Genomic DNA, 13,740 nt, shown 5'->3' on the forward strand with positions numbered 1-13,740 from the left:
AGACACAGTCTAGATCACTGTTGTTACTTTATTTTAAAAAACACTGTCAGTACTAAACACCTCCCCACTTGATTACAAAAAGAACATCAGAAAATACACCAGAATAGTGTATTTCGAGGAGAAATTGTAGCTTACAAATAGATCAAATCAAATCAAATCAAATCAAATTGTATTGGTCACATGCGCCGAATACAACAGGTGCAGACATTACAGTGAAATGCTTACTTACAGCCCTTAACCAACAGTGCATTTATTTTAAACAAAAAATGTAAAAATTAAACAACAACAAAAAAAGTGTTGAGAAAAAAAAAGAGCAGAAGTAAAATAAAGTAACAGTAGGGAGACTATATATACAGGGGGGTACCGTTGCAGAGTCAATGTGCGGGGGCACCGGCTAGTTGAGGTAGTTGAGGTAATATGTACATGTGAGTAGAGTTAAAGTGACTATGCATAAATAATTAACAGAGTAGCGGCAGCGTAAAAAGGATGGGGTGGGGGGGCAGTGCAAATAGTCCAGGTAGCCATGATTAGCTGTTCAGGAGTCTTATGGCTTGGGGGTAGAAGCTGTTGAGAAGTCTTTTGGACCTAGACTTGGCACTCCGGTACTGCTTGCCATGCGGTAGCAGAGAGAACAGTCTATGACTAGGGTGGCTGGAGTCTTTGACAATTTTGAGGGCCTTCCTCTGACACCGCCTGGTATAGAGGTCCTGGATGGCAGGAAGCTTGGCCCCAGTGATGTACTGGGCCGTACGCACTACCCTCTGTAGTGCCTTGCGGTCGGAGGCCAAGCAGTTGCCATACCAGGCGGTGATGCAACCAGTCAGGATGCTCTCGATGGTGCAGCTGTATAATTTTTTGAGGATCTGAGGACCCATGCCAAATCTTTTCAGTCTCCTGAGGGGGAATAGGCTTTGTCGTGCCCTCTTCACGACTGTCTTGGTGTGTTTGGACCATGATAGTTCGTTGGTGATGTGGACACCAAGGAACTTGAAGCTCTCAACCTGTTCCACTACAGCCCCGTCGATGAGAATGGGGGTGTGCTCAGTCCTCTTTTTTTTCCTGTAGTCCACAATCATCTCCTTGCACCACACGGCCAGGTCTCTGACCTCCTCCCTATAGGCTGTCTCATCGTTGTCGGTGATCAGGCCTACCACTGTTGTGTCGTCGGCAAACTTAATGATGGTGTTGGAGTCATGCCTGGCCATGCAGTCATGGGTGAACAGAGAGTACAGGAGGGGACTGAGCACGCACCCCTGAGGGGCCCCCGTGTTGAGGATCAGTGTGGCAGATGTGTTGTTACCTACCCTTACCACCTGGGGGCGGCCCGTCAGGAAGTCCAGGATCCAGTTGCAGAGGGAGGTGTTTAGTCCCAGGATCCTTAGCTTACTGATGAGCTTAGAGGGCACTATGGTGTTGAATGCTGAGCTGTAGTCAATGAATAGCATTCTCACGTAGGTGTTCCTCTTGTCCAGGTGGGAAAGGGCAGTGTGGAGTGCAATAGAGATTGCATCATCTGTGGATCTGTTGGGGCGGTATGCAAATTGGAGTGGGTCTAGGGTTTCTGGGATAATGCTGTTGATGTGAGCCATGACCAGCCTTTCAAAGCACTTCATGGCTACAGACGTCAGTGCTACGGGTCGGTAGTCATTTAGGCAGGTTATCTTAGAGTCCTTGGGCACGGGGACTATGGTGGTCTGCTTGAAACATGTTGGTATTACAGACTCAGTCAGGGACATGTTGAAAATGTCAGTGAAGACACTTGCCAGTTGGTCAGCACATGCTCGGAGTACACGTCCTGGTAATCCGTCTGGCCCTGCGGCCTTGTGAATGTTGACCTGCTGAAAAGTCTTACTCACATCGGCTACGGAGAGCGTGATCACATAGTCATCCGGAACAGCTGGTGCTCTCATGCATGCTTCAGTGTTGCTTGCCTCGAAGCGAGCATAGAAGTGGTTTAGCTCGTCTGGTAGGCTTGTGTCACTGGGCAGCTCGCGGCTGTGCTTCCCTTTGTAGTCTGTAATAGTTTTCAAGCCCTGCCACATCCGACGAGCGTCAGAGCCAGTGTAGTACGATTCAATCTTAGTCCTGTATTGACTCTTTGCCTGTTTGATGGTTCGTCGGAAGTCATAGCGGGATTTCTTATAAGCGTCCGGGTTAGAGTCCCGTTCCTTGAAAGCGGCAGCTCTACCCTTTAGCTCAGTGCGGATGTTTCCTGTAATCCATGGCTTCTGGTTGGGGTATGTACGTACGGTCACTGTGGGGACGACATCATCGATGCACTTATTGATGAAGCCAGTGACTGATGTGGTGTACTCCTCAATGCTGTCTGAAGAATCCCGGAACATGTTCCAGTCTGTGCTAGCAAAACAGTCCTGTAGCTTAGCATCTGCGTCATCTGACCACTTTTTTATTAACCGAGTCACTGGTGCTTCCTGCTTTAGTTTTTGCTTATAAACAGGAATCAGGAGGATAGAGTTATGGTCAGATTTGCCAAATGGAGGGCGAGGGAGAGCTTTGTATGCGTCTCTGTGTGTGGAGTAAAGGTGGTCTAGAGTTTTTTTTCCTCTGGTTGCACATTTAACATGCTGGTAGAAATTAGGTAGAACGGATTTAAGTTTCCCGTCATTAAAGTCCCCGGCCACTAGGAGCGCTACATCTGGATGAGCGTTTTCCTGTTGATTTATGGCCTTGTACAACTCATTCAGTGCAATCTAAATGCCAGCATTGGTTTGTGGTGGTAAATAGACAGCTATGAAAAATATAGATGAAAACTCTCTTGGTAAATAGTGTGGTCTACAGCTTATCATAAGATACTCTACCTCAGGCGAGCAAAACCTCGAGACTTCCTTAGTATTTGATTTTGTGCACCAGCTGTTGTTTACAAATATACACAGACCGCCACCCCTTGTCTTACCGGAGTCAGCCGTTCTATCCTGCCGATGTAGTGTATAGCCCGCTAGCTGTATGATATCCATGTCGTCGTTCAGCCACGACTCGGTGAAACATAAGATATTACAGTTTTTAATGTCCCGTTGGTAGGATAACCGTAATCTTAGGTCATCCAATTTATTTTCAAATGATTGAACGTTGGCTAATAGGATTGATGGAAGAGGCAGTTTACTCGCTCGCCGTCGGATCCTTACAAGGCACCCCGATCTACGTCCACGATATCTCCGTCTCTTCCTCACGCGAATGACGGGGATTTGGGCCTTGTCGGGTGTCTGTATGATATCCTTCGCGGCCGCCTCATTGAAGAAAAAATATTCGTCCAATACGAGGTGAGTAATCGCTGTCCTGATATCCAGAAGCTCTTTTTGGTTATAAGAGACGATGGCAGAAACATTATGTACAAAATAAATTACAAATAACGCGGAAAAACACACATAATAGTACAATTGGTTAGAGGGCTGTAAAACAGCAGCCATCTTCTCCGGCGCTGAGGGAAAAAAGTATTTGATCCCCTGCTGATTTTGTACGTTTGCCCACTGACAAAGAAATGATCAGTCTTTAATTTTAATGGTAGGTTTATTTGAACAGAGACAGAATGACAACAAAAAAATCCAGAAAAACGCATGTCAAAAATGTTATAAATTGATTTGCATTTTAATGAGGGAAATAAGTATTTGACCCCTCTGCAAAACATTACTTAGTACTTGGTGGCAAAACCCTTGTTGGCAATCACAGAGGTCAGACGTTTCTTGTAGTTGGCCACCAGGTTTGCACACATCTCAGGAGGGATTTTGTCCCACTCCTCTTTGCAGATCTTCTCTAAGTCATTAAGGTTTCGAGGTTGACGTTTAGCAACTCGAAACTTCAGCTCCCTCCACAAATTTTCTATGGGATTAAAAGGTCTGGAGACTGGCTAGGCCACTCCATGGCCTTAATGTGCTTCTTCTTGAGCCACTCCTTTGTTGCCTTGGCCGTGTGTTTTGGGTCATTGTCATGCTGGAATACCCATCCACAACCCATGTTCAATGCCCTGGCTGAGGGAAGGAGGTTCTCACCCAAGATTTGACGGTACATGGCCACGTCCATCGTCCCTTTGATGCGGTGAAGTTGTCCTGTCCCCCCAAAGCATAATGTTTCCACCTCCATGTTTGACGGTGGGGATGGTGTTCTTGGGGTCATAGGCAACATTCCTCCTCCTCCAAACACGGCGAGTTGAGTTGATGCCAAAGAGCTCGATTTTGGTCTCATCTGACCACAACACTTTCACCCAGTTCTCCTCTGAATCATTCAGATGTTCATTAGCAAACTTCAGACGGGCCTGTATATGTGCTTTCTTGAGCAGGGGGACCTTGCGGGCACTGCAGGATTTCAGTCCTTCACGGCTTGGTGTGTTACCAATTGTTTTCTTGGTGACTATGGTCCCAGCTGCCTTGAGATCATTGACAAGATCCTCCCGTGTAGTTCTGGGCTGATTCCTCACCGTTCTCATGATCATTGCAACTCCACGAGGTGAGATCTTGCATGGAGCCCCAGGCCGAGGGAGATTGACAGTTATTTTGTGTTTCTTCCATTTGCGAATAATCACACCAGCTGTTGTCACCTTCTCACCAAGCTGCTTGGTGATGGTCTTGTAGCCCATTCCAGCCTTGTGTAGGTCTACAGTCTTGTCCCTGACATCTTTGGAGAGCTCTTTGGTCTTGGCCATGGTGGAGAGTTTGGAATATGATTGATTGATTGCTTCTGTGGACAGGTGTCTTTTATACAGGTAAAAAGCTGAGATTAGGAGCACTCCCTTTAAGAGTGTGCTCCTAATCTCAGCTCGTTACCTGTATAAAAGACACCTGGGAGCCAGAAATCTTTCTGATTGAGAGGGGGTCAAATACTTATTTCCCTCATTAAAATGCAAATCAATGTATAAAATTTTTGACCTGCGTTTTTCTGGATTTTTTTATTGTTATTCTGTCTCTCACTGTTCAAATAAACCTACCATTAAAATTATAGACTGATCGTTTCTCTGTCAGTGGGCAAACCTACAAAATCAGCAGGGGATCAAATACTTTTTTCCCTCACTGTATTTATTCCCTGTCAATGTCCATGATTAATACAGAGGACATCCAGCACTTACAGATCCACCCCAAAACATTGTGGTCTCAGTCATTTTATTTTTTTTTTTTTGCCCTCAGCAGTAGAAGTCAAGGGACTTGCCAGGACCCGCCCTGTACAATCAACAGCACCGCACGTAGTTGACAAGTGCGCCCTCCCCCATCAACGTCGTTTGACATATACCCATCTTTACAGGATTCGCCTCTGGCAGTTTTTAAAAAGGCAAACTCAAAGCCACATATTATACTGTATGTGCAGAAACCGTGCGGGGAGGGCAGCCTACAGAGATTGGTTCTTCTACAAGACAGAGAGAATCCCTGCTGTTTTTCTTCTTCATTTGGAGACAATTGATGTAAAAGGACATTTGAAAGCCCAAAAGTAGAAGACTCGGGCTGTTTCGCGGTCGACAATCTAAACTCGAATATACTTGGACTTTAACACAATAAATACAACTCAGCCACTTCGCGCGAGTGAAGAGTGGAACCTAAGCATCCGATACAGTGGTTAAGGGACTTTTACGCACTTACGCACGCAGGCAGTGGGCACCTGTGGATGGTGACTCTTTCAAGGACTTTTGCTCCAAAACCCCGATGATCAAAAGCAAAGCGTTCCATGCAATACAAATAGTAGTTGATTATAGTTGTTTTATGTTTGTAATCATTTTAATTTGAAACAATATGCTGGTTAGTTTTTCACTCCTGGCAACGCTTCTCTTAAGCGAGTCGGGTTGTTTGGGCTCGTTCGTACCGTGCGAACCGTGTGACCAGAAGGTTCTGTCGATGTGTCCGCCAGTACCGGTGGGATGCCAGCTGGTGAAGGAGCCTGGCTGTGGTTGCTGCCTGACTTGCGCACTCCCCGAGGGCCAGTCGTGCGGCGTGTACACGGGAACTTGCACGCACGGGCTCCGGTGCCTGCCGAAGAGCGGGGAGGAGAAACCGCTGCACGCGCTCCTCCACGGGAGAGGAGTGTGCGCCAACGAGAATATGTACAAGCCGCTGCATCCAGGCAGGGGTAAATATGACTCTTCATTAATATGCATTGATTTATAATATATTCAAATGTTTATTTATTTAACATTTACAATATGTGGACTACATCGGCAGATTATCCAATTTGTTAGACATGGATACACACACACACACACACACACACACACACACACACACACACACACACACACACACACACACACACACACACACACACACACACACACACACACACACACACACACACATAAAAACACCACACCCTGTAATGTATTCCAAATCCACCATGTATTGCTAAGATTTTTTGATTGATAACACACAGCTGAGAGCTGAAAATCAGGGGTTTTCAAGGGCATCTTCTTGGCATGAGTGACGAAGTGCCTTGGGCAACATGAGTACATGAAACCTGAAGAAGATTCCAAACATTTTAGAGCCTCAGCTCTTTAGAGGGCCATCTGAGGGACAGTCACTGTGTCTGACACATTAAAACTTAGTCAGAGGGTTTCTCAAGTGTCACGTTCTTTCACAGCAGTTTTCCCCTAAGCCCTAGTTTTAATTTTCTCTCCTGAAATTTGTTGAAGAGAGAGGGATCAGCGCTTTTCCCTCCTCCCCCTCAACCTTCCCCCTCTCCATTTCCATGTCTCCCCCCCTTCCCCCCTTCCCTCAGCCTCCCCTGCAGTAAGTCATCTCTTCATCTATCTCTGGCTAGATTTCTTCCTCCCACTCTTTCTCACCTCTTTCTCCTGCTCTCCTTCACCAATATCCTTTCTCTAGCTCTCTCTCCTCTAAATCCCCCCTCCTTCTTTCCTTCCTTTCCCCTCTCCCTCTTTCCATCTCTCCCTCCGTCATCATCTTTAAGCTGTGCAGTGATTCAGCAGAATGTTAGCCGAGCGCGTCTCTCTGACTGCCAGCCTGCTGCTGGATAAGATTTACCACCTCTTCTCATTTCCTGCAGCGTGTGAGAATTAAGAGAGGACAGAGGGCAAGAGGGAAGAGAGAGAGGGAGAGAGAGAGAGATAAAGACAGAGTGAGACAGAGAGCGAGTGAGAGAAAGAGAGAGAGAGAAAGAGAGAGAGATAAAGAGAGAGAGAGAGAGAGAGAGAGAGAGAGAGCGAGAGAGCGAGAGAGCGAGAGAGAGAGAGAGAGAGAGAGAGAGAGATAGACAGAGAGAGAGGGAGGGAGGGAGGTAGAGAGATAAAGACTGAGAGAGAGAGAGGAAGTGGATAAGGAGTCTTTTCGTTACAACTAAATCTGTGGGATTTCGAGAGCATCAAATTCGCCCAGATCAGGAAATGCATCACAACCCTCTGAATCCCTCAGTCAGCACTGGCAAGATTAGAGAGGGACAGATTAGGAAGTGAGGACTTGATTGGGTTTTATACGCCGGCTGGGCTATGCTGCCTACGCTCCAGCTTCGGGGGAGAAATTGTGTCAGCGGAACCGGAGGACCGAGGAGGGAATTCTCTTTTCTGAGAATAATCTAGGGGAGCGATGATGTCACAAGAGATATTCTCATCTCCAGTGACCTACCACTCTATCGCCTGCTTAGTGAGGTATAGTTTAGTTTATTAGGATCCCCATTAGCTACTGCACTTGCAGCAGCTACTCTTCCTGGGGTCCACATGAAACACATAAAATACATGACAAAGTACAGAACAGTAATAGACAAGAACAACAGAAGATATTACATTACATTCAAAATAAAATAAAATACAAAAAATAAGAGTCATATATAGGAAAGACACCAAGAGACAACAAACAATACTATTTACACACTATTCATATATACATATTGTTATATACAGTACAGTTAAATTAGATCTTTAGAGGGGTGTGTGTGTGTGTTTGTGTGTATGTGTGTGTGTGTGTGTGTGTGTGTGTGTGGGCTGTGAACTGTGTGACACTGGATAGATAGATAGCAGTTACACTATTCACTGAGTACACCAAACATTAAGAACACCTTCCTAATATTTAGTGGAACCAGAAAAGCCTCAATTCGTCGGGGCATGGACTCTACAAGGTATTGAAAGCGTTCCACAGGGATGCTGGACCATGTTGCCTCCGATGCTTCCCACAGTCGTGTCAAGTTGTCTAGAAGTCCTTTGGGTGGTGGAACATTCTTGATACACACAGGAAACTGTTGAGCGTGAAAAACCCTGCAGCATAGCAGTTTTTGACACAAACCGGTTCGCCTCGCACCTACTACCATACCCTGTTCAAAGGCACTTAAATGTTTTGTCTTGCCCATTCACCCTCTGAATGGCACACATACAAAATCCATGTCTCAATTGTCTCAAGGCTTAAAAATCCTTGTTTAACCTGTCTCCTCCCCTTCATCTACACTGATTGAAGTGGATTTAACAAGTGACATCCATAAGGGATCATAGCTTTCACCTGGATTCACCTGGTCAGTCTAGGTCATGGAAAGAACACCTGCTTGTGTTCTTAATGTTTTGTATACTCAGTGTATGGAAACACACAGATCTAGGATCAGCTTACCATCCCCAAATCCTAACATTAATATTGTGAGATCAGTGATTTGAGGCAACTTCAGCTATTCCCTGACACTTTGGCTCAGTAATGCTCTGGTACTGTTTTTTCATGTTCCCAGATTGAGAGATACTGTATCTTGGCCAGTAACTGCAAGAAATCATCTTGTTGTAATGAAACATTCCTTATGCTTATAGATATGCCCCTGCTGCATATGGTCTCTCTTTAGTCAGTGTTAATATCTTTATGACAGGTGAAGTGGGTTGCTGAAATATTCATGTAGAGATGTGGACATTTGGATTTGGCAAGACACAGAGATTCCTGACAGTTTTATAGGAGCTGTTCGCATTTGTCATTCACATCTAAGGGGTAGAGAGAGAGAGGAGAAAGGGAGATAGGGGAGGAGAATGAGAGAGCGAGAGGGGGAGGAGTGGATGCAGGGAAGGAGGAAGGATAAAGAGAGAAAGAGAGAGAGAGAGAGAGAGAGAGAGAGAGAGAGAGAGAGAGAGAGAGAGAGAGAGAGAGAGAGAGAGAGAGAGAGAGAGAGAGAGTAGAATGCTGTATGTTCATTGGATGACCCAGTTTAAAACTCATGACTTCCATTGCATGTGCCAAGTATTGACTTGAGATTGCATGTGCCAAGTATTGACTTGAGATTGCATGTGCCAAGCATTGACTTGAGAGGACCGTTGCATTGACATGATAGACCACACCACTCTCTTGGCCCTAATCCAGCTATGTCACAGTTTACATTCTGCTCCCTTTTAGCCCCAGCTACAAGCCAGGGACACTGCAAAAGGAAATCTCCCCCTCGCATGCAATAACTCCACTGTACAAATCTTGTATACATATTAACTGATTTATGGCATTTATGGCATTCATCACTCCATATATTATATGGAGTCAATTCAATGCCATAAATTAGTAAATATGTACACAAGATTTGTAGTTGTCCAGTTTAAAATGAGAGAGAGAGCGGTAGTGTTGGAGGAGAGGCAGGAGAGAGCGAGATAGAGGGTGGGGGCAGTGGTATAAAATACTTAAGTAAAAATACTTTAAAGTACTACTTATGTAGTTTTTTTGGGTATCTGTACTTTACTATTTCTATTTTTGACAACTTATACTTTTACTTCGCTACGTTCCTAAAGAAAATCATGTACTTTTTACTCAATACATTTTCCCTGACACCTAAAATTACTCTTCATCTAATATTTAGAATGCTTAGCAGGACTGGAAAATGGTTCAATTCACGCACTTCTCAAGAGAACATCCCTGTCATTCCTTCTGCCTCTGACCTGGCGGACTCACTAAACACACATGCTTCGTTTGCGAATGATGTCTGCGTGTTGGAGTGTGCCCCTGGCTATCCGTAAATTATAAAAACAAGAAAATGGTGTCATCTGGTTTGATTAATATAAGGAATTTGAAACGATTTATACTTTTACTTTTGATACATAAGTATATTTTAGCAATTACATTTACTTTTAATACTTAAGCATATTTAAAACCAAATCATTTTAGACTTTTACTCAAGTAGTATTTTACTGGGTGACTTTCACTTTTACTTGAGTACTCAAGTATGACAATTGGGTACTTTTTCCACCACTGGGTGGGGGAAAGAGAGAAAAGGATTAGAAGGAGAAATGCTTGTAAATGGACCGTGGCGAACAACTCCCTTAACCACTGACTGACCATGTGAGAAGTAGGCCAATATTGTATGAGTCAGCTGGAGAGCTGTGAAATGACTCTGGGCTGGATTTCTTGATTGGGAAAACCGCAAGGTGTCCCTCTAGTGTTAGGAAAGGTCTAAACCTGCTTCCTCTATTCATCTCTTTTCCTTCATCTGCACCGATGTGAAAGACCTTGACAGTGTCCCACTCTTCCTACATCCTCCTCCTCCTCCTCCTCCTCCTCTTCCTCATCTGTCTCTCTCACTCTCTGACTGTGAGTCTCAGGTGGAGCTCATGCATCATCCTCCTTCTCTTCCTCTTCCTCGCCACCACCGCAACCACCATCATCATCCTCTCTGTCTCTCTGTCTCCCCAGACGGTTATTCTCCAGAGGAAGCTATGTTAGCAGAAGTTCCAGAGTCCCTGCTGCCCCAGGCCAAGGTGCCTCTGTACGGGGGCAGAGACCACATCAGCAGCCGCAAGGCTCAGGCCATGAGACAGGCTAAAGACCGCAAGAGACAGCAGGCCAAGCTCCACTTTGTCAGAGGCCTCGACCACTCAACCCATGCCCTGGACAAACTGCAGCCTGAGTTTGTAAGTTCAACATATATTCAGTGCATACGCAGACATACATGCAGACACACACACACACAGGCAAACACACACGCAGACATACGCGCACACACACACGCCATACTTGCCCTAAACTATGACCCTGTATGTGTGTGTAGGGATCCTGCAGGAGAAAGCTGGACGGGATCATTCAGAGGATGAAAAACACATCTAGAGTCCTGGCTCTCTCCCTATACCTCCCCAACTGTGACAAGAAGGGATTCTTCAAGCACAAGCAGGTACCCATGGACTATTCTATCCTACACTATTCTATCGTATTCTATTCTATCGTATTCTATTCATTCTATCCTATTCTATCCTATTCTATCCTATTCCATTCTATCCTATCCTATCCTATCATATTCTATTCTATCATATTCTATACATTCTATCCTATTCTATCCTATTCCATTATATCTTATACTATTATATCCAATACTATTCTATCCTATTCCATTCTATTCTATCCTATTCTATCCTATCCTATCCTATCCTATTTAATTTCATTGTATTCCTATCCTATTCTATTGTATTCTATCCTATCCTATCCTATCCGATCCTATCCTATCCTATTCTATCCTATTCTATCCTATTCTATGCTATTATGTTCTATTTGATTCTATCCTATTCTATGCTATTATGTTCTATTTGATTCTATCCTATTCTATCCTATTCTATACTATCCTATTCTATTTAATTTCATTGTATTCCATCTTATTCCCTTCCTCTCCTCCTGCAGTGTAAGCCATCACGTGGGCGGAAGCGGGGGATCTGTTGGTGTGTGGACCGCTTCGGAGTGCAGCTCCCCGGAACTGACTACAGTGGAGGGGACATCCAGTGCAAAGACCCGGAGAGCAACAGCAACAAAAACCAATGAGAGATGGCCAATGTGGTCACCTGTCATGAGCCAAGGCCCGCCTCCCTTCACCCCTCCTCCTGCCAATCACGTGTACATGCAAAATATGCAAAAGCCAATCAAATCAGGAAAGCAGGGCACAGATACAGTACATACACGCAGTTTTAAACTATACATCCACCTATACTGAGATTACCTATAACCTCCCTTTAAAGCACATATAACAATGTTCTCTGACTTAAATTGTGTTGATAATAGATTGATACAACAGAAGCCACAGTCAGAGGTCCAAATTATATTAGATTCTGTTTAAACAAAGTTTTAAGGCTAAAGAGTAAAGCTTTTTTTTTTCACCTATCTTATTATCGTGATGTTGACATGAACTCTTTACTGAGGAGCACAGTGATCTGGGGTCGTATTTAAACGTAACTCTGTTCTCTTCATCCAAATGTTTGTCCCATCAGAGCACTTCCCTACAAGAGAACCTCAGTGACTCTACTGTCTGAGTTTGGGCCTATGTCCTTATATATCCTTCTGAGTGCAATGAGATGAGAATAGCTTTTTTTTCAGTCCGGCCCTTCTTCCACTTTGTCTCACAGATTGTTCTGAGTTGAGGGTCTTAAGAACTATTAACTGCTCATATAAAATGTACAATAGGTTGTTACAGAGTAGTTACAGTAGCTATCTTAATAAGCCCATCAACTGCTACTTCTGTTGGGTTGTTACAGAGTAGTTACAGTAGCTATCTTAATAAGCCCATCAACTGCTACTTCTGTTGGGTTGTTACAGAGTAGTTACAGTAGCTATCTTAATAAGCCCATCAACTGCTACTTCTGTTGGGTTGTTACAGAGTAGTTACAGTAGCTATCTTAATAAACCCATCAACTGCTACTTCTGATGGGTTTTATCTCAGTATATTTTCATAGGGGTGACTGTATAAAATTATTGTGTGTGTGTGTGTGTGTGTGTGTGTGTGAGAGTGCCTCCTTAACTTTCTCCTTTAGTAGTCTGTATTGTGTCTCTTAAGCCTTACCTTCAGTGAAGTATATATTTTTTAAAGGTCATCTCAAAAACACATCATAACAGTAATTTGCTTGTTTTGTCATTTATAAACGACAGCCAAGAAAGTAGAAAGTACAGGTGCTTTGAAAAGTCCAACACAGACTCAAATTGCATGCAAATCTTGCACGTAGTTTCTATTGACGTCTCGTAGCCTCCTGTCTGACCACAACAGTCTTCTGCCTAGGACTCTACTATATGACCCCTGGAAAGGTGTGGCTCTTTGGGTTTCTATGTAAATCTCAGTGCCTTCTCTCTCTCATGACTTTGAATCCAGATTTACATACAGATTAACAGGCCTTGTCGTTGAGCGAGGACATTTTAGCAGAATATGGATTTGGAGATTGGTTGCTAGAGACCCATGAGTTGACGAGTGTGAAGATATAAGTCTACACGATATAAGACCATGATGATACTTTTTGATCCTACGTCCCGTTTGTGAACATGATCTTAAATCAGACGTCTACTGATTTTATTGAAGCTCAAAACATTTCGTTGACATTCCTTGACATAGACAGCCCTGTTTTCAGGGTATGGTAGCATGACGATAGCTTTGACAGGGGCTCTGTGTACAGTCTATGCCTCCCACTAGAATGCATAGGAGACTTGGAAAGGTTTCTCAACTCAGTCTTAAGCTTGCTTGTATGAAAGACCATGAAATCTCAAACATTCCATACTCGTGATAAAAAAGCATATAGGAAACAAATGGGTAACAGTTTACTCAAAGCCAACCGGTATAATGCTTCTATGCTGCAATTTTTTAACAAGCTGATAACAGCCGTTTAGTCAGTGTCCATCAGAGACGATGGTAAGACGTTATAAGCGGGTCATACATGCTTATGACAAGTCTTACGATGTATTATACCTGTTGGCATTAAGTGAAGTGTTACTAACAAATCTATGTGAATATCACAAATATGTCATATTTATTCACTGTGTAATTGATGTACTTTAACCTTGTCTTTTTTGTAATGACAAAGCATTTATTTTAATAAAGTGATGTATTCATGTA

At 43.9% G+C, this 13,740-nt stretch overlaps 1 protein-coding gene across 1 annotated transcript; it reads left to right on the forward strand.

Moving 5' to 3' along the window:
• The first annotated feature begins 5,223 nt into the window (after nucleotides 1-5,223).
• Nucleotides 5,224-13,740, forward strand: LOC311109865 (insulin-like growth factor-binding protein 5). The gene is made up of 4 exons (XM_084152879.1): nucleotides 5,224-6,063; nucleotides 10,578-10,795; nucleotides 10,933-11,052; nucleotides 11,553-13,740. Exons 1-4 carry the CDS (start codon nucleotides 5,730-5,732, stop codon nucleotides 11,688-11,690), a joined length of 810 nt encoding a protein of 269 aa, XP_084009005.1. The 5' UTR covers nucleotides 5,224-5,729; the 3' UTR covers nucleotides 11,691-13,740.

The sequence above is a fragment of the Coregonus lavaretus genome (genome assembly GCF_964263955.1).
Source record: "Coregonus lavaretus genome assembly, chromosome: 35".
NCBI lineage: Eukaryota > Metazoa > Chordata > Actinopteri > Salmoniformes > Salmonidae > Coregonus > Coregonus lavaretus.

Bases quoted from the DNA above. Each gene is read 5' to 3' on its own strand.
- LOC311109865 (XM_084152879.1), top strand. From the start codon at position 5,730: ATGCTGGTTAGTTTTTCACTCCTGGCAACGCTTCTCTTAAGCGAGTCG. The intron at 6,064-10,577 runs GTAAATATGACT...CTGTCTCCCCAG, and splicing joins GCCGCTGCATCCAGGCAGGG to ACGGTTATTCTCCAGAGGAA. The intron at 10,796-10,932 runs GTAAGTTCAACA...ATGTGTGTGTAG, and splicing joins ACAAACTGCAGCCTGAGTTT to GGATCCTGCAGGAGAAAGCT.